The sequence below is a fragment of the Ostrinia nubilalis genome, chromosome 7, assembly GCF_963855985.1.
Source record: "Ostrinia nubilalis chromosome 7, ilOstNubi1.1, whole genome shotgun sequence".
Lineage (NCBI taxonomy): Eukaryota > Metazoa > Arthropoda > Insecta > Lepidoptera > Crambidae > Ostrinia > Ostrinia nubilalis.
Window position 1 is genome coordinate 9,335,457 of NC_087094.1, and position 27,224 is coordinate 9,362,680.

At 37.8% G+C, this 27,224-nt stretch overlaps 3 protein-coding genes across 9 annotated transcripts; 1 reads left to right on the forward strand and 2 right to left on the reverse strand.

Annotated features, from left to right (window-relative positions):
• Positions 1 to 2,592: 2,592 nt before the first annotated feature.
• LOC135073231 (muscle LIM protein 1) lies at positions 2,593 to 10,918 on the forward strand. Of its 7 annotated transcripts, XM_063967336.1 has the most exons (12): positions 2,593 to 2,701; positions 3,318 to 3,451; positions 4,037 to 4,202; positions 5,181 to 5,304; positions 5,731 to 5,827; positions 5,977 to 6,061; positions 6,248 to 6,316; positions 7,197 to 7,493; positions 7,790 to 7,922; positions 8,297 to 8,484; positions 8,872 to 9,025; positions 10,008 to 10,918. In XM_063967336.1, the coding sequence occupies exons 2-12, from the start codon at positions 3,337 to 3,339 to the stop codon at positions 10,128 to 10,130; spliced, it is 1,551 nt and encodes a 516-aa protein (XP_063823406.1). In that variant the 5' UTR covers positions 2,593 to 2,701; positions 3,318 to 3,336; the 3' UTR covers positions 10,131 to 10,918. The 7 variants fall into 7 exon arrangements, with proteins under 7 accessions (XP_063823406.1, XP_063823401.1, XP_063823403.1 ...); XM_063967331.1 differs by lacking the exons at positions 5,731 to 5,827; positions 5,977 to 6,061 and adding an exon at positions 5,469 to 5,565 and having other exon boundaries at positions 6,220 to 6,316; XM_063967333.1 differs by lacking the exon at positions 6,248 to 6,316.
• Positions 9,094 to 9,691, reverse strand: LOC135073232 (selenoprotein F). The gene has a single exon (XM_063967338.1). It carries the CDS (start codon positions 9,623 to 9,625, stop codon positions 9,128 to 9,130), a length of 498 nt encoding a protein of 165 aa, XP_063823408.1. The 5' UTR covers positions 9,626 to 9,691; the 3' UTR covers positions 9,094 to 9,127.
• Positions 10,919 to 14,116: 3,198 nt separating the features above from the next.
• Positions 14,117 to 26,865, reverse strand: LOC135073233 (DNA repair protein complementing XP-C cells homolog). The gene is made up of 10 exons (XM_063967339.1): positions 26,356 to 26,865; positions 25,652 to 25,764; positions 25,296 to 25,572; positions 23,532 to 25,040; positions 23,145 to 23,422; positions 22,173 to 22,414; positions 21,358 to 21,583; positions 16,684 to 16,852; positions 15,929 to 16,083; positions 14,117 to 14,710 (listed from the first exon to the last, which is right to left on the reverse strand). Exons 1-10 carry the CDS (start codon positions 26,732 to 26,734, stop codon positions 14,519 to 14,521), a joined length of 3,540 nt encoding a protein of 1,179 aa, XP_063823409.1. The 5' UTR covers positions 26,735 to 26,865; the 3' UTR covers positions 14,117 to 14,518.
• Between the last annotated feature and the right edge of the window lie 359 nt (positions 26,866 to 27,224).

The window sequence follows — 27,224 nt, forward strand, 5'->3', positions numbered from 1 at the left end:
TCAAAGAGATGCTATTTTTGTGAAAAATATTAATAGATAGGCAGGTGCGCACAAGTTGGCAGAGTATGCCATGCCTTGATGTGACACGGTACTGGACTAATTGTAAACGTATTAAAGAGCATATTTGTTGACTATTTCTGGCCCAGATGTAGATATCCCTTCGTGAATCCCTTCGATGCAGTTTTCAAATGCCGCAATGTTATCCGATCATTGAACCGTGCGACCAAAATGTTGAGGAACTAAAATTAAACGTGTTGTTCAGACATTTCAAGATGTTTGCACTCATGTTTTCGTTTTCAGCTATCTGTTTGTGTTCGATTCGTAATCGGTGACGATATATCTGCAACCACAATATGCAGTCATGAATATAATTTTATAGTTTCATCTTGTTACTATGCCAGCTATAATTTTTAATGAATAACACAGTTCGTTTCACAAATTATATCTTGCTGCCAACAACGTCTCATAATTACCGAAACGAAAAACATATTTTTATTAAATCATATTTATCGTTTAGGTAACGGATTGCAAAACTGCAATAGAGAATAAACATGTATGACAAGGTGACATCATAAATGTGAGTGATTGCTCGCGGTATTCTGAGTGGTGGCCGCCAATGCACATCTGTTTATGTTTTGAGATTACGAGCACGCCTTTGTAAGGTAGGTGATGAAGTGATACGCGGCCCTTGCTCATTGCCGAACTACATTTATGGACACAACTTACTTGCCAAAATTATGATTCAAATGTGTTCCTTGTTTTATTTCTGTCCACACTGGCTTGATTTAACAAGAATTTAATAATAAACTGTACACTGTATGACAGTGAATAAGTAGTGTAGGTACTTTAACTGTCACCAACTTATATTAGGTCTACATCTACATATTGATTGACTGCTAATTAGGTCGCATTGTCTTTCAGCATAGTATTCTTCTATGCTTAAGGGCATTTCAGGATAATATTAGTACCTACTCGTAACATATGGCTTTCCATGTAACTTTCTTTAGGAAGGAAAGGTCTCGTGTTTCGCTTTGGGCTCGCGTGGCTACTACTCAAGAAGCTTTTCTTAAATTGCTGATCAAGTCCCTTTTTGCGCTATTCGTCGCACCTAATTTTGTAAAAATAATAAAAAAGGATTAGGATTGGATGTAAGGTTATCAATCTATACTATAATATTACAAACGCGAAAGTAACACTGTCTGCCTGTCTTGCTTTCACGCCTAAACCACTGAACCGATTTTGATAAAATTTGCCATAGAGATAGTTTGAGTCCCGGGAAATGACATAGGATAGTTTTTATCCCGGTTTTTGAAACAGGGACGCGCGCGATAAAGGTTTTCTGTGACAGACAAAATTCCACGCGGGCGAAGCCGCGGGCGGAAAGCTAGTTGGTAAATATTTAGAAAAAGTCACTCTACAGGGTGGAAACGATAAGTGATCTCACTCGATTACTTGTAAACTTTAGAAAAACTGGAAAATTATATCACGGATATTATTATATTGGAAACTTCTAGATTGTATTGACAGACGACCGTTTCGACCTTGATTTGTTCATTGACCGTTCATGAGTCAGTATATATATGGAGTAAGTAGTAGGTAAGTATTCTTTAAAAAAGATCCAGATGAACCCTTGGGTGAATCTCAAGAGAATGTCTGTAACAATAACACGTAACTAGTCAACGTTAAGTATTTTATTTTCTATGAAATATGCAAAAGAGTCTATTGCCAGGTGTGAATTAGAGGTGAGACGCCTCTCCCCCGCGCATACTTTCCCAAAATAATGTGCCTAATTCACCTTAACCATTATTACCTGGTACTTAATGTTTTTAAGATGCAAGAAAATACCTACGTAGGTAACCCGAAGCTTTATAGGTTTTTTCTATTTAATAAACCGGAAACATCGTCTTTTTGCTTTAGAATAAAAAGCTCATTTTTGGGTACGTATCAATAAATTCACAAAACAATTGCATCCAAAGCTAACTGACTGTTTGTATCTGATTTTATTTGGATATGGATCTAAATTACTATTTTGAATTTGAATGTGAAAATAGCTGTCCGCAGCAGTTTAACAATAACGAATAGATCATAACTACTATGTATTATAATGTATGGATATTAGTTCCACTCCCACGCAAAAAACTACTGAACAGATTTTGATAAAACTTCACAGTATTATTGTTTATAAATCAGAATAACATAATTATAGGCTAATTTGTAACATAATATTTCGAAAATATTATATTTTAAAAAGGCTTCTATATGTTTTAGATACCTATGCCGTTTTATATAGTACCTAACTGTGAAAGTTACCGCGGAATGCGAAAGCTTGATAAAGAGCTTTGGTTAATGAACCTTAATTCTATTGATTTGGCTACATCGTCTATCAGATTAATAGCGCGAGACTTGGCAAGAGTGCTTGCCTATGCCTGTCAAGTGGCTCTCGTAGATCCTTCTGTGGGGGGTGTTACGGTGATGATAGGGTGCTACCTGGGTTTTGGAAGATGGGGGTGGTCGCGAGGGCGGTGGCGAGGGCGGCGGTGCGGCGCCCCCCCACTGGGGCCGTGTGCAACTCGCGCATAGACTACGCTGGCGCGCTGCCCTCGCGCACCATTCGACCTCCGCGCACCGCAGTCTCGGCATCTTCGCCCTGTACTGTAATACGCGTTCGGGAGCTCGACTCTCGTAGCGACTCGACGAACAGGTCCGTGATCTGGTGAAAGTGACGTAGATATTTTGACATAACGTAACACGACGCAACCGGGAGTGAATTTGCGGCTTCTTCCCAATGCGGCCTATTATTAGCGATGCAATACCGCGCTCCAGCGGCGTAACTTTACCTGAACGACCCAAATTAGGCGCGTAAGCGCAGCGCCGCCCAGGCCGCCCGCCCGCCTTCCACACCTACCGGCATTCTTTGCGCGAAACGCACGCATTCGGAGGAAGCCAGCATCGCTAACATTCGTGCTTGTTGAGCAATAAAGTGTCAGTTTGGATGCAATTGAAGTGGTGCAGGCGACTTGGATTTCGGCCAACGAAACATGCGTTAACTAGAACAAATTCAACAACAATTTCAATGTTTTAACTTGTTACACAGTGATATAAAACGGTGTGATTTTAATAATCAGTGTTAACTATTTTACATTGAACATATTTCAATGGAGATCAGTGTCACGCTGGGACAGTTGAAATTTTGAATTGTTCGAGATTGTTTCTTCGCGATGCAGTGCCAAATTACAAGTCGCCCTCGCCGCCGTAACCTCGATTTGATCGGTGTAGTAGTCGGTAACTGTGTTTGAACTGGTGATGTTTTGTTACAGGATAAGTTAAGCGAGCACAATGCCTTTCAAACCAGCAGACAACCCCAAGTGTCCGAAATGCGGCAAGTCCGTATACGCAGCCGAGGAGAGAGTAGCCGGTGGACTGAAGTGGCACAAGATGTGCTTCAAGTGCGGTAAGTTTTATAATTGTATATTAGATAGAACATTAAATTAATTAAACAGACTCCTAATTACCTCACCAACAGCAAAATCCACAACACCTAATAGCTGATAATGATATAATTCCTGGAAAAGCTTTGTACTGAACTGTAAATGGAAGGATAATTTGTGTTGGAAAAATTTGGCGTTATTTTGGCAGTTTTGGAATTGCGAATATTACATGCTTAAATGTAAACTAAGTAGGTATTCAGGATAATCTAAAAATAACTTTATGTACTTAGGAATAGGATAGATGGTAGGTAGTTGCTACAAATTCTAAGTGTCAACATCCGATGCCGATGCCAGTAAAATAAGGGAATTATGAAGTAAAAAGTTGTAATAAGTAGGTACCTAGACTATTTCGTGAAATGGGTTTCTACGCTCATAAAATATCATATAGGCTATCAATAACTGACAAGGTTAAACAAAAACCGCTTCTTAACTTAGGAGATGATCGATGGCCAACATCAGTTTCATAAAAAAGTTCCAAAAATGTAAAAAAAATATTCTACTTAGTTATGTCTCCTACTTATTAATTTTTGTATTGTTTGCGTATTCAGGACTGTGCCAGAAGTTGCTGGACTCCACCAACTGCTCAGAACACGAAGGTGAACTGTTCTGCAAAGTATGCCACGCGCGCAAGTTCGGTCCCAAGGGCTACGGCTTCGGCGGTGGCGCTGGCTGCCTTTCCATGGACGCTGGTGAACACCTGAAGGCTGAAGATGCGTAAGTAACAGCCCTCTCAGATCTCCCGCCGCCCGCGCCACTGAGGGTCTTTCCTTATCTAAGGTCGCATCGACGACCGGCCTCTGGGCCCGTGCGTAACATTATTAACCGCGTGTATATAAAAACTCATACAAAAGTAGAAAGCGCGCGCTCGGCTGTACATTACGCGCCGCCTGACACGTGCATGATCAGTCTCCGTTTATGTCGCAACAGGAATTGAGCGCGAGCAGCCATCCAGCAGAGCTAGCGGGTCGCCGACACACATCTCGGCCAACCAGCGGTGCCTCGCGAACGCACGCCATACTGTACTTTAATTACTTTAGTTAGGGTTATTTATTCGCTATTGCTTAATTTATTTTGTTTATCGGAACAATATTTATAATTTATACAAAATCCAATAAAAGAGTCGACTACCAACCCTGAGTTAGTTATGTTATCGAGTCGGAGCGCGGTCGAGGCGGCGTGGGTCCCTCGTGGCGCCTGACGCACGCCGACTCGAGCGCGCTCCTGCCCCGACCAACCCCTCCCTTACGACCGGGGCGACCCGAAAACAACGGAGCAACGGTGAGAATACAATCTGTTAAGCCTTAGCACGGCTTATGGCAACGCTCCAGACGCACCTAGAAGGCATGCGCTCAACTACCTCCTGTCTAATAACTTTCTACGCCACTGACTCTAAACTAACAACGCTAACGCTTCTTCTTAGCTTTAACCGTTAGTCCTTAAATGTGATGGGATAAGGAAAGCGCCCTCTATGTCCATACCTGTAGTGTTATAGCGAGGCCGGTGCGGAGCGGGCGGACGGGAGCCCTTACCTTCTCCCATTACGGCGGAGGTGCGCCGCCGGCACGCTTCGCCGTTGTTAGAATAGCGGCAGTCGGAGTGCTCCGCTGCCTGAGAGGCTTCTAACTATTCTTCTGTCAACGTTGCTGGACTGGCAACTGGTCGAGCTACGACTCACACTAGCTATATGTGCAGGGGTGTAAGGACAAACGGAGCGTGCCTGGAACCGCGTGTCATCGCGAAGGCTCCACCCGGCGAAGGATGCCCGCGTTGCGGCGGTTACGTCTACGCCGCCGAGCAAATGTTGGCTCGCGGAAAGGTAATCTTGCAACTATTGTTTTTATCTACCTACTCACCTACACATTTGCTTTATCCCATACTTGATCTCTTCTGGGTTATTGGTTGTAGATTTTAATAAAATAACATGAATTTCTAATGACAGGGAAAAACACTAGGTTTTAACGTAAAATTCTTGTGCTCTAGGGCTATCACAGGCGATGCTTCAAATGCTTAAATTGCAACAGGACCTTAGATTCTACAATGCATTGTGATGGACCAGATAGGGAGATTTACTGTCGAGGTATCTAGATATTATTCCCCCAGAGATTGAGTTCAATCGACGATGTTTGTGCAATAACATCACTATCACTGTGATAACTGCCTGCACCTGTAGGTTAACCAGTTACCGACTCTATTCGCAAGTCCTTGCATGCTCAACACACCCTCATTGTTGCCTTATGTCCAGGCGTGGCACAGGGAGTGTTACAAGTGCGGCGACTGCCACAAACGGCTGGACTCTACGAACTGTTGCGAAGGCCCTGACAAAGACATTTACTGCAAAGGTTCGTTTTTTCTTCCTTATTGTATTTAATTAACAAAGCTTGGATGTCAAAAAACTGATTCCAAGCTGATAAAATGTGTGATTTACATTTTCATTACAAAGTTTGCACCTGTTTGTTTTGTGATATTAATTCTGTGTTTTTTCCTATAGTATGTTATGGGAAGAAGTTTGGCCCCAAGGGTTATGGTTACGGCAAGGGAGCCGGTGTCCTTCAAAGTGACCCTTACGCCAATGGGTAAGAAGAGATGTTAGCTGTAAAATATTCCATTTACTCATCTGGCGAGGGCACAGCTATAATGTAAACGAAATGCACTTCTAAACTTATATCCAAAACAAATAAACGCTGTGTACTCATTAGATGTAAATATTAATGCTTATTTGCTTTTGCTGTAGGATGCTACGCACAAAGATTTGGTCCTAGGGGTATTGGACATGGGGGTATGTCATCCCTGGGTCTTATGTGTGATATAAAGGACATGGAGTGGCAAAGGTATATATAAATGGTGTTACACTAAGTCCCTACATGGATGCAGTCTATAGGACTGCAGGTGTTCACAATTAACCTATCATCTAACCTTATTATTTGCTTATAGATGCTTTAGCAAACAGTTTTCGTATTTTTTGATCTGTATTATTTTTTCTACGTTTCATAATAACCCTCATAACTAAACCCACATATTTTATTTTTATTTAAAATATTTGATAACTTGTTACGTGTAGAAGTTCTCAAGTTACACGACAGGTTCAGGTTATTTCCATCGTATAGTCACTTTCATAAAAACAGCTTATAATACAAACAAGAGATGGCAACATGCCAATGTTAAAATAGAACGCGCCTCGCTCTCGGATGAACTAATTTTAATATCGGCGAGACGAGCCACCATGCGAGTTTCGAGTTTACGACATGTTATGTTATCTGCGATTAATCCAGGATAATCTCTGTATTAAGTAATGGGTCACGAAACCTCGCAACTTCCTGCTGTTAACTTTCAGTAAACAACCACATTACCTACAGTTAAACTGAGTGGGCGCTTAATCTTTTTTGTAAACACTAATTTCATGAAACTTATTATGGCTCACGAGCCGCATTATGTATGTGACTGGATTTTAACACTTCAAGAAAGAAATATTTGAACACAAAACTCTACTTTTCGAGAATATCATTCATCACACATTTTAATCCGCACGATTATCCATGAAAATGAAATTTGAAAGAGTTCAAATAGTAAAAATAATAACGAGACGTTTGTTTGTTGGGAACTCACGAATATTATTTATGGGTAATGGTGTTTTATCGTATTTCTTGACTAACCCTTCACAGCCTTTTACAAAAAATATCAGCATAAAAACGTTATCAATTTGTCGTACAGTGATCAAGCTCCTAAGACCACACTGATCGACACCGCGTCTATCATGGCTCCCCCCGGCAAGGGTTGCCCGCGGTGCGGCGGTGTTGTGTTCGCCGCTGAACAGGTGTTAGCCAAGGGTCGCGAGTGGCATCGCAAGTGCTTCAAGTGTCGCGACTGTACTAAGACACTGGACTCCATCATCGCTTGCGACGGACCCAACGGCGAGGTCTACTGCAAGACCTGCTACGGCAAGAAGTGGGGACCCCACGGCTACGGTTTTGCTTGTGGCTCAGGATTCCTTCAGACCGATGGCTTGACGTGAGTTCTTTACTATATTTGGTAATTTATAACAACGAAAGTTTATGTATGTTTTTGCGTCAGATACGCGGTTAATCGCGATGAGCGCAAAATATTCCGAGTTCGATTCCCAGTCGAGATAAACTCAAAAGAAATGGGTTATTTTTATTAAAGGCTTATGAATTTCAGTCCAGGCGGGAACATGTTTTGAGAAAGAAATTATTGACAAATTAAAATCAGTTAGCCATATCGTTAAAATGAATTTAAAGTTAATTTTGTTTGTGCGGTGGTTAAAATTTTAAATGTTTTTGTTTTAGCGAGGACGAGATCTCGGCCAGCCGTCCCTTCTATAACCCAGACACAACTTCCATCAAGGCGCCTAAAGGACAGGGCTGCCCACGTTGCGGAGGCATGGTCTTCGCTGCCGAACAACAACTGGCAAAGGGAACCGTAAGTTATCATAATGATAAAAAATTTATACGATATATTAATACGATAGAGTAGAAAAATTGCAGTAAAACAAAAAAAACACACGCTTCCACAAAAGCAAAATGATTTTCAACCCTGATTAAAGAAACTGGAAAGTCAGTGACTCAGGTGAACTATGATATCTCTATGATTAAGCTATCCTACTACGTAACGTAACCTTTACGTTGGTTAGTTTCCACCAGGAAACGTGTGGTTTGAATTACTACTACTACTTACTAAGTTATAAACTGGCAGAGAATGCCTTATGGCATTAAGTTCGCCCTTTGTCGTAACAATTTAGGCACTAAACAATCAATAAATAGTTTAGGACTTACCATGAACTGTTTTCTTCTCAGATGTGGCACAAGAAGTGCTTCAACTGCGCGGAATGCCACCGGCCGCTGGATTCGATGCTGGCGTGCGACGGGCCCGACAAGGAGATCCACTGCCGCGCCTGCTACGCCAAGCTCTTCGGGCCCAAGGGCTTCGGCTTCGGCCACGCCCCCACCCTCGTCTCATGCGACGCCGAGCCCTCTGTTACATAGTGAGTATCGTTGTTTTTAAAAAAGTAAACCCACGGAATATGTACTAGTATGGTAAAACTTGGTTTAAAAAATTTATGGGTACCTACCTAAATCTCGTTATGCAACTCCAGTTTGGTACTGGGATACAAACTTTTAATGCTCTTTGTAAATTAAATAATGACGCCATTTCCTTTTTTGATCTAGTAAAAATATTTAATGTCAGGAAAATTAAGAGATTTAAGACAAACACTATTGCTATTGATTGTTTATCCTTTTTTGGTAGATACCTAGGTACCACCTACCTATGAGAGATATGAATTTTCTAAGTAAAAAGAATCCACAAGTTGCTTACTTATTCAATAAAAAGAATAGTAGAGTGAAAATAACAAATTAATATTCTTTTGCAGCACTGAACAGTTACCATTCACGGGACAGAAGGCTGCTAAGGGTCAAGGCTGCCCACGCTGTGGTTTCCCAGTCTATGCCGCTGAACAGATGCACTCCAAGAATGGCACATGGCACAGAAGGTGCTTTTCATGTGCGGACTGCCATAGATCTCTTGTAAGTATACATTGTTATATTAAAAAAAGGTATAGGTACATAGCTGTTCTTCGAAATAAAACACAATATTCTTATTTACACTTAAAATATATTCTTCTCTTATTAAATTTGGTTAGTTTTTAAGTAGTGACGATCATCTTCTTCTTCCTTGACAAGATGAGTGTTTAAAAATTCCTCAACGGAATCAGTATTCCATTTTTCAATTGCCACTGTATCTTTAACGATACCATCCTTATCCAGAAGTTTTATGATAGGGTCTAGACCACGTACGTACTTAATTTGAAGGTTAGGGAACTTAGCGGGTCTGTCACTTTTCACAAACGCCTGAATCTGGGGATAGGCAGGAAACTTGCAAGTACACACTTCTAGAATGGCACGGGCATACTTTTTCTCTTTCGGAGCATTATCGTCATTATGGCAGCATTCCTTGCAGTGGACTACCAAGTCATCCAAGCTAAAATCCTTTAGTTGATCACAGGATGAGCACAGTAAATTGGCTTTAATAAATCCAAGAGAAGCACAGTCTTCAGATGTGAACTCTGCTGAAACTGTGTATGCAGATAGAAGTACTATCGATATAAAAGCTGAAAATGTAAACATTTTCCTAGATTTCTTGTAATTGTAGTGGAAATTAATTAGTTACCGCTACGTAAGTAAATCCACAGATGAGACAGGGAAGTAAATCAGTCTGGCTGGAATGACATTGACATGAAATCAAATGACATATCATATTGACAGATGACGTTTATCAACTGGTTTATTTGAACGTTTCAACAACAGTAAAAAAAATTGATCATACCGGTACCATCGAGTTTTATGTATTAATGGAGAAGACTTACAAAGAATACCTACATGAGTAACTTGCAAAATGTGGGAAAGTTTCCACCAGACCTTAGAAGATTTGATTGTGATTATTAAAGTTTGTAGAAGTTCGCACGGAAAAAAAGGATTTTTACTAACCACAGTCTTATCATTGTTCCAGGATTCCACAAACTTGAATGACGGACCCAATGGTGAAATCTACTGCCGAGGCTGCTACGGCAGGAACTTCGGGCCCAAGGGTGTAGGTTTTGGAATGGGCGCAGGCACATTGACGATGGCGTAAATAATTTACTATAAAGCTGGACTTTGTAGGAATTAAGTGTGAACGGTAGCTTGAAAGGAATTTAATCTATTTTAACAGTGCTGCCTGTCTTTTGATCATACCATTGATTAAACTGGATTTAATAATGGTTGATACTATCCAATGAGACTAATAAGTAATAGATTTTAATTAAATACAATTGTGTAAGTGCAGATATTTTATGGAATGAAGTTATAAATTAAAGGTTACATTCCTTTCATATATGTACAAATTGTGATGAATGTGTCTGAGCCCTTAGTTTATATATTCGTCATAAAATATTAGTTTTGTAAGATAAATAGACTTAAAGTAGGAACGTAAGTAATATAAACAAAATACACAAGAAAATATTTAAAAAGTAAAAAAAAATCGAACAATTCTAAAAGTAAACAACGGCATTGTGACTACCTTCCAACTTCACGCACGTGAGATGGAGGTAGAACAACTATCCTGTAAACGCGGACAAGATTGCCACTGATGCAATCGTTTCGACCGACCAGGTCTTTTTTTAAAGATCTGAAGTGTCTATACATATTTTTATACACCAAAGAATTTTGTATATAATTTTGTCATAATATTTCTTCGGCACGATAAGCTGTGCTAAAGTAATTCCTAACTTTAATATGCTTGAAGCTTTTGCTATGTAACATGCACGTAAAGTAAATTTTTATAATTAAACAATAAGACAGCTTATAGCATATGACAATTTAATGGACGAAAATTGTATATTTTATCATTTTTATTTAATAAATTTATAATTTGTAGAATAATCGTTTTATTTCACCTGGCCATACATAGGTGCAGTACTCGTACTGTGCTCGTACCTACAAGATTTAAAGAAAAACTACCCATTTAAATTTCTTATTTTATTAATACAAAAAATAAAACATAACAATAAAAACACAATTATGCAAATAAAATATCACTGGAATAATGGCATTAAATTGAAATTGTGATGAACGAATTAAATTATACCATATCGAATACTAACCGTTGTGTTCTAAAGACAGTGAGCGAAAAGGTAGACGGACACAGCTCATTTGTAGAGTTCGCTCAATTTAAGGCCTCTACACACCAAGCCCGCCGACGGCTTTATTTTAAAAGAATTGCCGAACAAGTCGATAATGACGTCGACTCATGTCAGCAGATTTGGTGTGGAGACTGCATTATATTTAAAAAAATGCAATTGAATTGAGTATTGCATGTAGCGAATAGAACAAATTGGCTGCGGCTATGTTCGAGAAATTAATTAGATTGTTACATGAAGAATTTGTTTTGAAAACAAAACACATTGCAAAAATAATTAGATTCTAGATTCATTAGTAGTCCAGTCAATAAAGCATTATAGATGGAAATCCATGGAACACAATTTTTGACTTCGGGAATTTATTTAGACTAGTTAGGAGGTGAACATAGCAAAAGTCCCCGCCTTTAGCCCTTGAGCCGGCGGGGAGAGGGGGGTTTAAAGGTGCCACTTTTCGGTTTTTCGCTTAATCCTCGGAAACTATGCGTCCTAGTGACATGACTACTATGAACGAAAAAAAGCTTATTCAATTTGCTATAGGTGAGATAGACAAGTTTTTCTATAAATTGTATAGTTTTCGAGGCATCTGCTCTAGAAGGTCTGTAATATTGGAAATTTTATTTTTGTCTTACATGTTCCCATCAGGAGAAAATCGACTAAATCAACATTGAGCAAATATTATAGACATGCGGGAGCATGTTAAGCCTAGTTCCAGGGAGGGGACTGCATCGTGCGTATATTTAGACGAACTAATTGGAGCCACTTTTGACTCCTCATCACTCAAAAAGCACTGTGCATTAACACTTCAAATTTGGCTCATGTGTTGAGACTTGCAAGATAAGCATCAGCTTCAAATTTCATAAATATACCTCAAACGGTTCTTTAGGTATTGACGTCTAAAAATCTACATGGCTGACCTATAAGACCAAATTCTAACCACTTCCAGATGACCTTGAAGGTTCAAATTTGGGATCCAGATAGGTAGTTGTGTAAATACAAAGGAACAAATTAAAAACCAGTAAAGGACATTGGGAACTTTAATATGAGAAAATGCCCCACGGCGGACAAAGATGAAACGTATTTTATTTCAAAGCTTTATACTTGTAGGTATATTGACTTAAAGCGCTATGTTGTGAGATATGGGAATTCTGAGATATGACGAGTCTAAGTTGAAAATATGTTTGTCTAAAATGATTTGATATTTTTACATGTTATGTTGTTTGACATTGCAGAGTAACCAATAAAAGTAAATAAAATAATATAAATAAATAAAAAATATAAATAAAATAATATAAATAAATAAAATATTATAAATACTTAAATTAATATTAGACAACATCTCATATATTACTCCAACCCAAAATAAGTAGCTAAGGCATTTGTGTTATGGAAATCGGGAACGACGAACCACAACACAGCCAAACCAGAGACAATGTGAAAAGATCGTTTTCTATATTGTCCCGGCCGGGAATCGAACCCGGGACCTCAGGATTGGCCCGGCACACCTTGAAAACCGGTGTGTGCGCCTCTCCGCCACGGAGGTCGTCAAAAATGTTACCTAAATGTAAAATAAAATAAAATATTAAAACTTCATTTTCTCAATATTCCCATATAAGAGAGAAAAAAAAAATGCACGGAAATTCATTGGATATTAGTATGTATCATCTGTGATAGGTTTCGTTTGTGTCCGCTACTTTTCGAAAAGTGGGGCAAAAAGTTCCCAATGTCATTTTAACATTTCACAGGTGATAGATAGATTTGAGTGTCCTAAATGTCGATTTTTGAACGTCAATACCTAAATAACCGTTTGAGGTATATTTATGAAATTTGAAGCTGATGTTTATCTTGCAAGTCTCAACACATGAGCCTAATTTGAAGTGTTAATGCACAGTGCTTTTTGAGTGATGAGGAGTCAAAAGTGGCTCCAATTAGTTCGTCTAAATATACGCACGGTGCAGTCCCCTCAGTGGAACTAAGCTTAAAATGCTCCCGCATGTCTATAATGTTTGCTCAATGTTGATTTAGTCGATTTTCTCCTGATGGGAACACGTAAGACAAAATTAAAATTTCCAATATTACAGACCTTCTAGAGCAGATGCCGCGAAAAGTATACAAGATATAGAAAAACTTGACGGTCTCACCTGTAGCAAATTGAATAAGCTTTTTTTGGTTCATAGTAGCCATGTCACTAGGATGCATAGTTTCCGAGGATTAAGCGAAAAAGCGAAAAGTGGTACCTTTAAACCCCCCTCTCCCCGCCAGCTCAAGGGCTAAGGGCGGGGACTTTTGCTATGTTCACCTCCTAACTAGTCTAAATAAAGCCCCGAGGTCAGAAATTGTGTTCCAGGGATTTCTCTCTACACCGTCGTTAAAGCATTCATTGACTGGACTATAGATACAATTTCAGTTATTTTAAAGTGACAGTTTTAAACTGTTTTAAAATAATACCCGTATGTAATACAAATTAATGTTAAAACTAGCTGTAGTTTCAAAATAACTAAAAATAATGAAACAAAACATCTTACTCACTATTTAAAAATACCTACATGCTTTCAAAACATGATCATGCAAATAAGCTAAAAAATAAAATTCCAAGCCGGCAAGAGTACTTACTACAAGGCGGAACACGCGCGTGATATGAATAAAAACCACAAACTTATATTTAAAACACTTTGGAAACAACATGGAAAACACGCTATCACAATAAATGAAACAGTTATTTGTTGGGCTAGAAAGGGTTGCTATTTGCTGCCTTGAGTCTATCGGAAATCAAAACTTTAATAATTAATTATAGTTTCTCTTCAAAACGATAGATTAAGGCCACACATATGTACTTCGGACATTATACATGTCAATAAGGTATTACTCGTAAAGTGTGAATCAGAACTCAACCACTAGAAATAGTTACTTAGTTTCAATACGTATATTCGAAATAGTAAATATGTAAAAAAATATACCTATATTAGAATAGACACTATCATTAAAGGTGTATTGCTAACTTGGAGTTTTATATTTAAAAAATACAACCTAAAAATAATAGGGTTAAAACACCCTGGGCAGACAGACATGATAACAATATCAAATTTTGAAGTTTTACAATCCAGATTTCAAAGATTTTAGATCACAGATAGTTAAATTGATACACTTTTACGGAAAAGACCTTTTCTTGTTGACAGTAACTTGGCATGGTCACAACCTAGAATTTAAATGACAGATAAAAAACAATTTTGAGTCGGATTGAACTATAAAATTAGGCGCATTTAATTATTTTTAAGTAGTTTTATCACTTATTTATTGCTGAAGTATAACTCACTCTGACATTACCTTAGATGTAGAATATCGATTATTATTTTTTCTTGACAACCAAACGAGGGCCTTTTGTGTTCTTTTTACCGTCATTGGAGGTACTAGGTTCCTGGAAGCCGTATTTGTTCTTGAGCCGCTCTCGTATGAGCAGGCCTTTGATCAGTCGTCTCCAGTTTCCATACACTCTCGCTTCTGTTTTCTCCTGTTCCTTACGTTCTAAGTCTTCTTGGTCCTGTAAATAAAATGATTTTACTGTGAAAAAAGTGCACCCAAAATATTAGAATTCCTCAAGTGCAAGAATCAAGCAAGGTGATCCGTCTGCTCGTTTGCCTCCTGTCACATAAAAAAAAATGTTTTTTAATTAATAGGTACACATACGAGAATAGTCATTAGAGTAGAAATTGGAGAGATAAAATAAAAATTAAATAATAATACAATTTCTATCCTATTGTTAGTAGATTTTCTGAAACCAAAGTTATGTTATGTTATTATTACTATTTTAACTTGATTTATATAAACTATTATTTAACACATTAAAAGCCTATAACTAGTTTTAACACGTCCGTCCTATCAGATCGATGTCAATACAAAGGTAATTGTTTGAATTGGCCGCTGCGATACAAGCTTTCTAGCTTAGTGCAGAGACCGCCAGAATAAATTGTACATGTAACATCTTTGAGAAATAAATACTTTTTTACTTTTACTTATGTTCCAACTTGAACACTGGTCAGGCTTTAGCGGTCAAGCTGTAGATTCTAACTATAATAACGGATTGGAATGGTGAGTACGAGAGGTGGAAATGGTCCGAACTTTAACTTTCAATAGTTGGTTATTTTAGTGGCGAAGTTGTAGACCCGGGATATACAGGAGGTGCGGTGGTATCATTCCTAGCCAACTCACCGCGCCGCCGTCGCTGTCAAATTCTATAGAAAAACAAGTACGCCCGACACTTCTCCGCTCTATCCATTTCCACCGAAGCGGAGCGGAGTGGAGATGGTAATGGAATCTGATTTATTAATCAAAAAAATTCTCTGCTCAGCTCAGCACGGCTCCGCCTTGGTGGAAACCGGGCCTTAAAACGAAAGATGATAGGTGCAAGGGCTAGTATTGTATTGTATCCTTAAGCTTGGTCGCTTTACATGGAAGGGAAATCGATAGTATACCTATTTTGAAACAATACAATATTAAAGTTTTAGCTAGTTCTAAGGCAGCCATCTATCCCCCAGAACTCCTGATACTTCACTAGGTGAATTTTTAACGGACACGCTGCAGATCCTGGCCACCTATAAGACCTATAAAGCCAGTTATGTAGCTGCGTGGGAACTAGAGGCGGGCGATATGGCGCAGTTACACTATGCGAGAAATTGATCGAGACATATAGTGTAAACACGCATTTCAGTTATATTAGCCCATACTTCGGTGTGCGTAAAATAATAAAATATATACATACCGCGACCCAAGCCTCTTGGATGAGGTCACCGAACTCCTCACAGACCACGAACCCGTCGTACACGGGGTGCGACCAGCCGCCGTTGAAGTCGAAGCCGGTCATCGCGGGCGCGCAGTCGATGTTCAGCTTCTTGGCTATTCTGTTCAGCCCCGGCACTGTGAAATATAACGCATTTCTATAGTGAAAACATCATAGGCTCATTGAGAATTTAAGTAGCAAATCTGCCGGCTGTGTAGCACCATTTTACTTTAACTTTAACAAACGTCAGAAATCTGTCAAACTACATACAAAACACACCGGTTATCGTTATAGTTACTGTTAAAGTTAGGTGGTGCAACTCAGCCTTATAAATCATCAATCAAATCAAAAAAGACACCTTATTTGACGTCACACTTGCAAATGCAAACAAGAGAAGAAAATTATAAATATTTAATATGGATTTTTATGTGTCCTTTTTAGGTACGATAAATCACATAAAAAGTATCTTAACTTGGAATAAATGGAAACCAGAAATTCTGTGATTTTATCTCAGATAATTTTTATTAAAGTTTACGACTGGTTCGTCCGTTTCACCCAAAAGACGTACTAGCCGCTGCACTGAACTATCCCAAGGATTTCAAAAACGAGCGGTCCTGAGCTGCCTGCATCCAGGTGCTTTCCGCGACCCTCAACAAACTCCACCGATATTGGTTTATGACTACAAAAAGTTAAGAAACCCCCCTGGCTTGACTTGCTAGACTATAAAATATACATACATTTGATATGAACAGTTCCTTTCGGCAGCATACACGCCTTGAACAACTCGACGTTGCCGTAAGCGTTGCGCGGTACTATCCCGCCCTCGGCGGTCGGAGGCTCGTAATCCTGCACTTGCCACGGTCCGAACACTTCGAGAGGCTTGTCCGTTATGAGCTTGTTGGAAAGCTGCAATGAAAAGTTAAATGCTATAACCATCAATGTGATTCGACATTAGATTATTCGATTAGCCCAGTTCAGTAACCTACTTTAGCGGCACCCGCTTTGCTCCAGAAGTAATGCAAAGTTAAGGATTGGAAAAGGCACATCATAATATAACTATTTATGTTACTGCACCAGAGAGTCTGCCAATAGAGAGATGGCGGGAGATCGTGCGGAGTTGTATCCGCCTCTACAACCGATGTGAACAACGCCTCAACGTGACCACGACCGCTCTGCCAAGAGCGTAACGAATAAGAAGAAGAATTATTTAAGTGTCGAATGGACCTCAAGCGACGATATACATATTAAACTTAAAAATGCTAACAATGGTTACTAAACTAGAACAAGAGATCGGACTCAGGACGTGTTTGCAAGCTTCCAGCGGATAAATCCGTTTGGCGTTTGGCGTAAAGCCGTTTGGCGCAAAAACAGTACCTTTTCGACCCGTTACAATCATGAACCAGTTATATTACAAATATGTTATAGGCATAAATAGTTAGTTTAGAAAATATTTCGATTAGTATAGTATTTAAGAATTCTATCAAGAATTCCTTAGTTTACGTAAATACAAGTCCACATGCTTGGACAAATCTCACTGATTTGAACAAGCACACTATGGAGCGAAATTGAGATTTATGGACATAGCGATTTTTTTCACAATTTCTATTTGAAAAAAATACCTATCGATAGGTTACGTTATTCTGATGAATAAATGCTTCACAAGTTTTTCTCTAAAACCAATAGTTTGACTGGAAAAAAATATTTTCCATTTTCGTTGTATGGAATGAAACATAAAGTGGTCGATTTCGACTAAGCCTTGACAGATCTTGCTTTGAAACTACTTAAGCCTTGTTCTATGGCTTGTTGACTGTAATCCTACGCTATCAGCGCGCATCCAAAGTTGCCCGTTCACAAGTTATGAGGTTCTGAAAAATTAAAAAAAAACCGGCCAAGTGCGAGTCGGGCTCGCACACCGAGGGTTCCGCCGTACAAACGTAGCGGTTTACAATTTATGACGTATTAAATCAAATTACTTACTTGATTCCGTTGCGAGTAGTGGCGAATTTCAAAATATGCGGTATGATTATTTTTTATTTATTTATTTTTCCTATATTTGCATTATAGGTAGGTACCTACCTCAGCGTTTTGAATTTTTGCGTTGATTTAGAATTTCTCACAGTTTAGAGGCAATTAGATTTAAGAAGTGTTTGATATGAATTTCAACTTTAATATCTCTACGCGTTCATGTGAAAAAGGGTAGGTAGTAAGTTTATAATTATTAAAAAAATATTTTATGTCATGTAAGCAAAAATAATATTTTAAATTTTATATAACTTCAAATTTATCATTTTCGCAATTTTTCCTTTATCTGTACTATATAACGTTGCTTCGTGCCGAATTTCAAGATTCTGAGTTCACAGGAAGTACCTTGTAGGTTTTGATTCCCTAGCGTGTGACGGAAATTCGTCTAAGGTGTCGGTATAAACTGCTGTATCTTTTGATCGCGTTAACTTAGAAGTTTGATTTTTTTACTTCTTAAAGGGACAATAGATCTAGGTATTTGGTATAAATTTCAATTTGATACCTTTATTCGTTCGTGAGAAATAAGGTAGTAAGTTTCATTTTATTAAAATATTTTTATTATATTATATAACAAAAAAAATGAAATTTTCGCAATTTTTCCTATATTTGCATTATATGACAATGCTTTATGCCAAATTTCAAGATTCTGAGTTTACGGGAAGTATCCTGTAGGTTTTGATTCCTTTGCGAGTGTCGAAAATTTGTTGAAAATATCGACATAATCGGCTGTATCTTTTGATTGGCTTGGCTTAGAAGTTTGATATTTTCACAGCTTAAAGGGACAATAGACCTGAGTGTTTCATGTGAATTTCAGCTTGAATCGTTCACGCGTTCTTGAGATAAAGGGACTTGACAGACGGACGGACGGACAACAAAGTGATCCTATAAGGGTTCCGTTTTTTCCTTATGAGGTACGGAACCCTAAAAAGTAAGTAAAAGTGACATTTTTTTGGAATATCTTTTAAGATTTAACAAAAATATAAAGATTTTATACGTTAATAGTGTAAATTAACCTTAAATTACTGCTAAAAACACATTTTAATAAACTTAAAAGGAATTAAATCAGAGATTTTTTTTTTCACAATTTCTGTTTAAAAAAAATACCTGTCGATAGGGTATGTTATTCTGATGAATAAATATTATGAACGTTTTTCTCTAAAACCAATAGTTTGGCTGGAAAAAAATATTTTCCATTTTCGTTGTATGGAATAAAACATAAAGTGGTCGATTTCGACTAAGCCTTGACAGATTTACTTTGAAACTACTTGAGCCTTGTTCTATGGCTTGTTGACTATAATCCTAGACTAACAGCGCGCGCACAAAGTTGCCCGTTCAGAAGTTATGAGGTTCTGAAAAATTAAAAAAAAGTAAGTAAAAGTGACTTTTTTTTGGAATATCTTTAAAGATTTAACAAAAATATAAAGATTTTATACGTTAATAATGTAAATTAACCTTAAATTACTGCTAAAAACACATTTTACTAAACTTAAAAGGAATTAAATCAGCGATTTTTTTTTCACAATGTCTGTTTAAAAAAAATACCTATCGATAGGGTATGTTATTCTGATGAATAAATATTACAAACGTTTTTCTCTAAAACCAATAGTTTGGCTGGAAAAAAATATTTTCCATTTTCGTTGTATGGAATGAAACATAAAGTGGTCGATTTCGACTAAGCCTTAACAGATTTTGCTTTGAAACTACTTGAGCCTTGTTCTATGGCTTGTTGACTATAATCCTGCAAAAACAGCGCGCGCCCAAAGTTGCCCGTTCAGAAGTTATGAGGTTCCAAAAAATGAAAATTAAAGTAAGTAAAAGTATCTTTTTTTGGGTATAAATCTTTAAAGATTCAACTAAAACATGAAAATTATATACTTTAGTAATGTAATTAACCTTTCTCTTGTCGTCTTATCTAAAGAAAAGTCAATTTTACTTACTTTACTTTTCATTTTTCGGAACCTCATAACTTCTGAACGGGCAACTTTGTGCGCGCGCTGTTAGTCTAGGATTATGGTCAACAAGCCATAGAACAAGGCTCAAGTAGTTTCAAAGCAAATCTGTCAAGGCTTAGTCGAAATCGACCACTTTATGTTTCATTCCATACAACGAAAATGGAAAATATTTTTTTCCAGCCAAACTATTGGTTTTAGAGAAAAACGTTCATAATATTTATTCATCAGAATAACATACCCTATCGACAGGTATTTTTTTTAAACAGAAATTGTGAAAAAAAAATCGCTGATTTAATTCCTTTTAAGTTTATTAAAATGTGTTTTTAGCAGTAATTTAAGGTTAATTTACATTATTAACGTATAAAATCTTTATATTTTTGTTAAATCTTAAAAGATATTCCAAAAAAAAGTCACTTTTACTAACTTTTTTTTAATTTTTCAGAACCTCATAACTTGTGAACGGGCAACTTTGGATGCGCGCTGATAGCGTAGGATTACAGTCAACAAGCCATAGAACAAGGCTTAAGTAGTTTCAAAGCAAGATCTGTCAAGGCTTAGTCGAAATCGACCACTTTATGTTTCATTCCATACAACGAAAATGGAAAATATTTTTTTCCAGTCAAACTATTGGTTTTAGAGAAAAACTTGTGAAGCATTTATTCATCAGAATAACGTAACCTATCGATAGGTATTTTTTTCAAATAGAAATTGTGAAAAAAATCGCTATGTCCATAAATCTCAATTTCGCTCCATAGTGAAGCATAGGGACTTCTTTACACCATATTAAATATTTTCAGTTTTTAACCCCTAATTGCTGTTGCTTTAGTCTCTAACGCATGATGTTTTCACCTATAATTAACTTTGCATTTAACAAGTGTCATTTTTTATAGTTACTTTTGTGAAGCCTCAATGTAACCTTGTTGGTGTTCAAATAAATAAAGTCCACGCAGGTTTTTAAATTTCCACTTTAGCGTCAGTTTACAAGCTGATTTTTTATATAAAAATACTGTGATAACGATATAACAAACATTTATATCCTATAGCATAGGTCCTTAGGCAAATAGATAGTTGAGAAAATTCTTAGTATTAAGCATTTTACAATAAGAAATCACAAATTCAAAGAACGTGAAATACCCAAAAATCAAAGTGATTTTTACACCATTATTCTTCTTTAATTCAACATAAAAATATCTTCTTTAAAATATTTACTTTGAAACGATATATAATTCATTGTTATTGTTTTGCTATAAACATTTGAAAACTATTAAAATACGCCGCGCGCGAATCATTTCCAATGATGCCTCTTGAAACGCCGCGCTTCGCGTAAACGCTCTTAAGGTTCCTCCAAGACACTTCCTCTTATCCTATCCTTATCCCACTTCAGGCGCTACACCACCCACCGCTCAACTGAGGTTCTTTTTGTCATCAAAATCTTACCTTATCCCACTTCGGGCGGGCCTTCACAACTTTATAAGGCTCTTCCCCCAACCGCACCACTTTGGCTTCCTTCAGCCACGTGTCACGTGACCGGCACGTGTAGACGCACTCGCGAGCGTACACCGGCTCGCCGCGCACGAAGCCTAGAGTAGCCGCGTCGGGCGGGTAGATCGCTTCGAACTTTAGTAGGTGACGCTTTAGCGCGTATAGGGGATGGTTTTTGTACCTGGAAATTGGGGAAAAATAAATGAAATAAAGTAAGTACTTTACAGACGACAATAGCAAGCTATGCTGTGGAATCTTATGTAAAGGTCGTTTTATCCACGAAGACGCGCACGCGCCCCACCACTTTTTGGTTGAAAGAGCGTCATTATTGTAGTGTGCGTGTGCACTCATGGGTACTGTCATGTCTATGGATGACTTCTCCATAGAAACACATTGTTTACTAATAAAAAATGATGGATTAGCGAAACTCCCCGCACCCCGCGTTTCCCTCGCCCAAAAAGTGGTGGGGCGCGTCTTCGTGGATGAAACAATCTTACCTAGTTGTACAATCTCATGTGCAACAAAAATGCATAATCTGATAATGTCAACTGTAAAAGTCCAATCTTCTTCACCTTCCCGTCAAAGGTACAATTGACCCCCACCAAAAATGTGCGGACTGGTGGATGTTGATGAAGGTGCTAGATGTTGTACGTGCCCCCACTCAATTCTCAAAAGTTTGTGGTAAAGGCTTAGTAAATAAGGTAGGACACACACTTCTACGCTACTCCCAAATGTAAATCTACAATATTTAATTAAATAGAACCACTCACTCTGCAATGCTCTTAGGCAACGGCGCTTCCAGCTGCATCCTATCCAGTTGTTCATTCTCTTCCCTATCGCGTGGGTTAGAAGGTGCTAGCCAAGGTTTGACTGCTGTGTTCCACCAAAGTGGTTCGGCGCGCTGCTTCCTCGTGACTGTATTCCAATGAGGCACGTAGCGCCTGGTCAGGTCCTTCAGGTAATTGTTGTTGTCCCAGCCTACTACGTAACACACTGGGTGGGTCGCACCAGTCTGGGGAGAAATTGATTTGGGAATTGTTCAGGTTTTGCATTTTATTCGTAATCTATACAACATGAGTTCACTAGATTTCGCGATCTTGCCTAAAGCGACTTTTTGTAGCGATTCTGTCGCGCATTCGCATCGATACAGTCGCAATGCGGTCGCTAGCTGTGTGCCCTCGCCCACATAAACGTGCTTCTGTCGCGATGCAAACGCAATACTGTCGCGTTTCTGTTGCGATGAAAACGCGATTCAGTAACCGTCCCAGGGAGGACCTATGGAGGGAGGAGGGCCTCCGTTCTCTCCCCGATGTCATCCGACACGGTCGCGCGTTTGCATCGATACAGTCGCGCTGCTGTAGCGCGTTGGTATCGCTTCTGTAGTGCGTTGCAAATGCGACTAACGCGCGTTAGTAGTGATGCTATCGTTCGTTTATGAAACGCGCGACTGCATCACTACAAAAAGTCGCCGTGGGCGAGGGCCCAACACTCGCTCAACTGAACTGTATTGCACGCCGAATACTTTACTTTAGTGCGACTTTGACATTCATGTAAGCGATCTAGCGCTGTACATTTTAAGTTTGGTTAGACGACGGAGCGGAGTTTAGTTTTAATTCTTTCCAAAATGGAGCAAAATTAATGTTGCCTACGATAGCTTCTCTATCCTTACTTCTACTTTTCTCTACCCTATGGTGTGCAGAATCAACGTTTTTTCTAGATTTTTCTATATTTGCTATACTTACATATAGAGTTCCAGCGCAATGAACCGTCGCTTTAATGACATTAACAGATATCCACTGCTCAAGCTCTTCAACAAACACTTCGCACCACACATCTATCTTGTTTACGGGAGTGTCGCTCTCTGACGATGATATAACTCGACGGTCTATTTTCTTGCTTGTGCTGGGTCTAGGACTTATTTTAGTAGAAGGCTTGAATTCATCGTCGCTTTCAGATTTACCACAGACGTCTTCTTCAGGCAAAAAATCGCTATCGTCATCTGTCTCAGGTTTTGATTTTCCTGAAATTCAAAAGTATCACGTAATTGTCACAGCCCTGAGCCTTTCTTCAAATGTATTTAAGTAGTTTTTTTGTAAGCAATGGATTACAACTTAAAAGATAAATCTTACCTTTGACTTTTCCTTTCTTTGATTCTTCTTTAGCTTCCTTTACGCGTCCCTTTATAAGATTTATTAAGTCGCCTTTTACATCATTTTTGGGCTTTGTTGTCTTTTTAACTAAATCTCTATGGCTTATTCTTCTTTCGTCTTCTGCTTTAGGATCCAATTCCTTCTTGTTTTTCAAAGACAACCTAGACTTTTTGCTCTGAGCAGAAGTAGACTCAGTTTCAGAATCAAAATATTTGCTTTTCTCAACAGCATTACCAGGAGCACTTTTGGTTCTGCTTTTATTAGGCTTATCTTTAACAGTTTGTGAACTATCTGGGTTTGCAGTCAATGCTCTCTTTCGAGACAGTCTGGTTTTATTATCATTTAAAGATTCACTGCTAAAATATTTGCTTGATTGTTCTTTATCTTGATTGGCTTTTGTCACTACAATTTTAGGAGGTTCTACTTTAGATTTAACTTTCGTGTCTTTTTTCTGAGATTCAACTTTTGCCACCTTTTCACTGTTTGTTGAGCTCTTAACAGAATTTCGAGTTCTTCGAGATTTAGTTGCTGGTGGGTCATTGCTATGTTTTGTATCCTTTGAATTCTCTCCAGTTTCTGACTTTGATTGTAAGTCCTTACTTGTTTTAGACATGGTTTTCTTAGGTTTTGGGCTAGGAGTATTTCGAGATTTTTTCGGAGGTGACACGTCCTCTTCAGTGGCATTTTTTGTTGCCGTCTTTTCTTTTCTTGCTCTAGTGTTCCTTGTTTCTTTCGGCAAAGCATCATCATTGCCATCTACTTGCATGATGTTGTCAAATGACTCATCATCTTCTCTGTCGTAATTTCCGTCAACTTGGGATATTTTCTCTTGGCTTTTGGGTTTAACTTTGGATTTTTTTGTGTTGCTTGTTGATGCTTTATTACTTTCTACTGCTTTTTTAGCCTCTTTGGATTTCTCTTTGTTTACATCTTCTTTAGGTTTAGTGGACAAAGAACATAGTTCAGAACTCGGTGGTTTTATTGGTAATGTGACGAAATTGAACATGACTCGACACTGCAGTCCTAGAGCTCTCAACATGGCTACAAATATGAACACAAGATATTTTTTTGTAGTCACAACTCTGCTTTTAAGCTGCGCTAGTAAAATTTCTTTTAGAGGTGGTGCTTTGGGCCTGAATTTGTTTTCATTTTTATCTTGTTTGAGAGTTAATTTATCTTTGAACCAAGTAGTGATCTGCTCCAGATATTTCATGTCAACTCTTTCACCTGGATAGCATTCTTTAGAAGGTACAAGAGCCAAGGTAGCTGCTAGCACTTCTTGGTCATTCAAAACTTGACTGACATGATTACCATGACCTAACCAACACAGAACATGAACTTTATGCATATAGACTTGGTATTCTTTCTTTACTCTATTTATTTTTCTTTTCATCATCATTTCAACATCGATTTTTTTAGTCTTCCGGCATACTGAATCTGGGAGTTGGACAACTAGTTGAAGACCTTGCTGTGGTATTGCTTTATTTTCTGAAAAAATAAAGTGTTGAATAGATTGTTTTTTTATATATTGTTTATTTATTTATTTAAAATCTTTATTGCACACATAATAAATAGTGGTACAACAGCTTAATGCCATTGGCATTCTCTTCCAGCTAACCAGAAAATTAGGCAAAACAGATAATTAAAGTTGGCGGTGCAAAATAGTACAAATACATAAAATGGTTACTAATTTATAATACATTGTTGAGTTATTGGTGCATGCAGGATAAAATAAATTAATACCTTGTACTTCTTCCCAATCATCTACATCTGAATCACTCTCATCCTTCACTTTCTTGTTTCTAGATTTCTTCTTTACTGGTGTTTTACTAGGAGATATGATTTCCTCGCCTTGAGCTAGTAGATCTTGAACGTTGAACTCATTTTCTTTTTGTTGCTTAACTGTATATTTGTTTACAGATGCTTTTGTCTCTTCTATTTTGGATTTATGCTTTTCCAATTCCAAAAATGCTTTTCGGGCAACTTCCTCACTATCAACTTCTTTATTGTGAGACCATACCTGAAATATAACAAATAAGTTCTTTTTATCAAAATGTTTTTAACAAAAAAATCAAGGTAAATTATAAAATAATACTTACATCTTTGTACTCAGTTTTGACTTCATCTTCACTATTATGATCATTATCAGAAAATATGGATTTTGCAGTATTATTTTTACTTGATTGCTTAGGAGATTCATCATCACTACTATCTGTAATATGACATTGTTATGTTGTTATTGGTCAATTTTTTTAGAACTGCCAGACATTCTCACACAACCAGCTAACTCTATTTAAATGCATTAAGGTAACAACCAGTGTATTTTTGGGTAAGCTCGGTTTACCATAGATCACATCTGCACCCATCTAGTGAGATAAACATCGAAAGCAAACCCATGCTAAATTCCTTCCATGGAAATGATGACAATCTCATATTTGATTGTTAAAAAAATACATAAAACAACTCATAAAAACACATTTATTTATGCAAGTAGGCTTTTAAAAAGCACTTTTACACGTCCCTGTATTAACCCTACCACTGCTTCAGGACAAATACAAAGATGTAGATAAAAATCAGGACAAATATAGTAAAATATAATAGGATTAGGACTAAAATGTTTAACACTAAGTAATAATTTTAAGTTTCACTACCAATATTAACAAGGCTGTAAAAAGTACTCATGTATCAGTATTAAACATACATAGGTATTAGCTTTCCTAAAGATGCTATCTAATTTTAAATTATTTGATGTTAGAACCAAATGGATGAAATGAAGGCACAAAGACAAAAGGAAAAACCTTACCACTTTCAGATAGATTTAATATGGGAGGCAGCAGTTTGTCAGCATCAGTTAAATCTTTGACAGAAAAGGGAGCAGGTGAAACATCATTGTTCTCATTTTCACTAGCTGCTGTGGATTGTTGACTGATTCTATTGATTAGGGTTTTTACAAACTTTTTTGGTATTTTTGGTTGTACTTTTTTTGTAGGCTGTTTTTTACTCTTTACAAATTCATCACCAGATGATGCAACATCTTCATTTTCCACTTCTTCTTCTGAACTAGACTCCTCCTCTGATATTTTTGCGTCCGAACCAGAATCACTGAAATCGCCGGTCTCCCCGGCACTATCGTCCTCATCTTTATAAACAGTTTTTATCACTTTCTTTCGGGTAGTAGGCATTCCAGTTTACTAATACAAAGTTTGAGATGGATATAAAATTCAAAATACGGATAAATAGCGTGTTTTTAGCGAAAAAAGTGGCAACAAGTTTTGTTCTGTTTTTCCCACTATTTCCCACGCACAGATAAATAATGACAGATCCCACGGGGTGGAGAGTTTGACAGCTCGTTCACAGAAGGCACTAGTTTTTTTTAATTTCTTGGCTTTAGAGCACTAGTTAAGACAAGTTACATTTTTGATCGAATCGAAAATCGATTCCATCATAAATTCATACAATTTTTCGACAATTTTTCGATGGTTTGTGATTATAATGTACACTTTGTCTAGACCCACAGATGCAGGCCCGACCGACTTTGTAGCAACTTTGTAGGCAGCGCCGTGGACTTTATTAGGTGGGCTGCTAAGTGTGTTCCCCGATCCAAAAAAAATTCTAATAAGGATTTTCTCAAACGACAACACTTAAGTCATTTGTCAGTTTGTCGGTGATTAA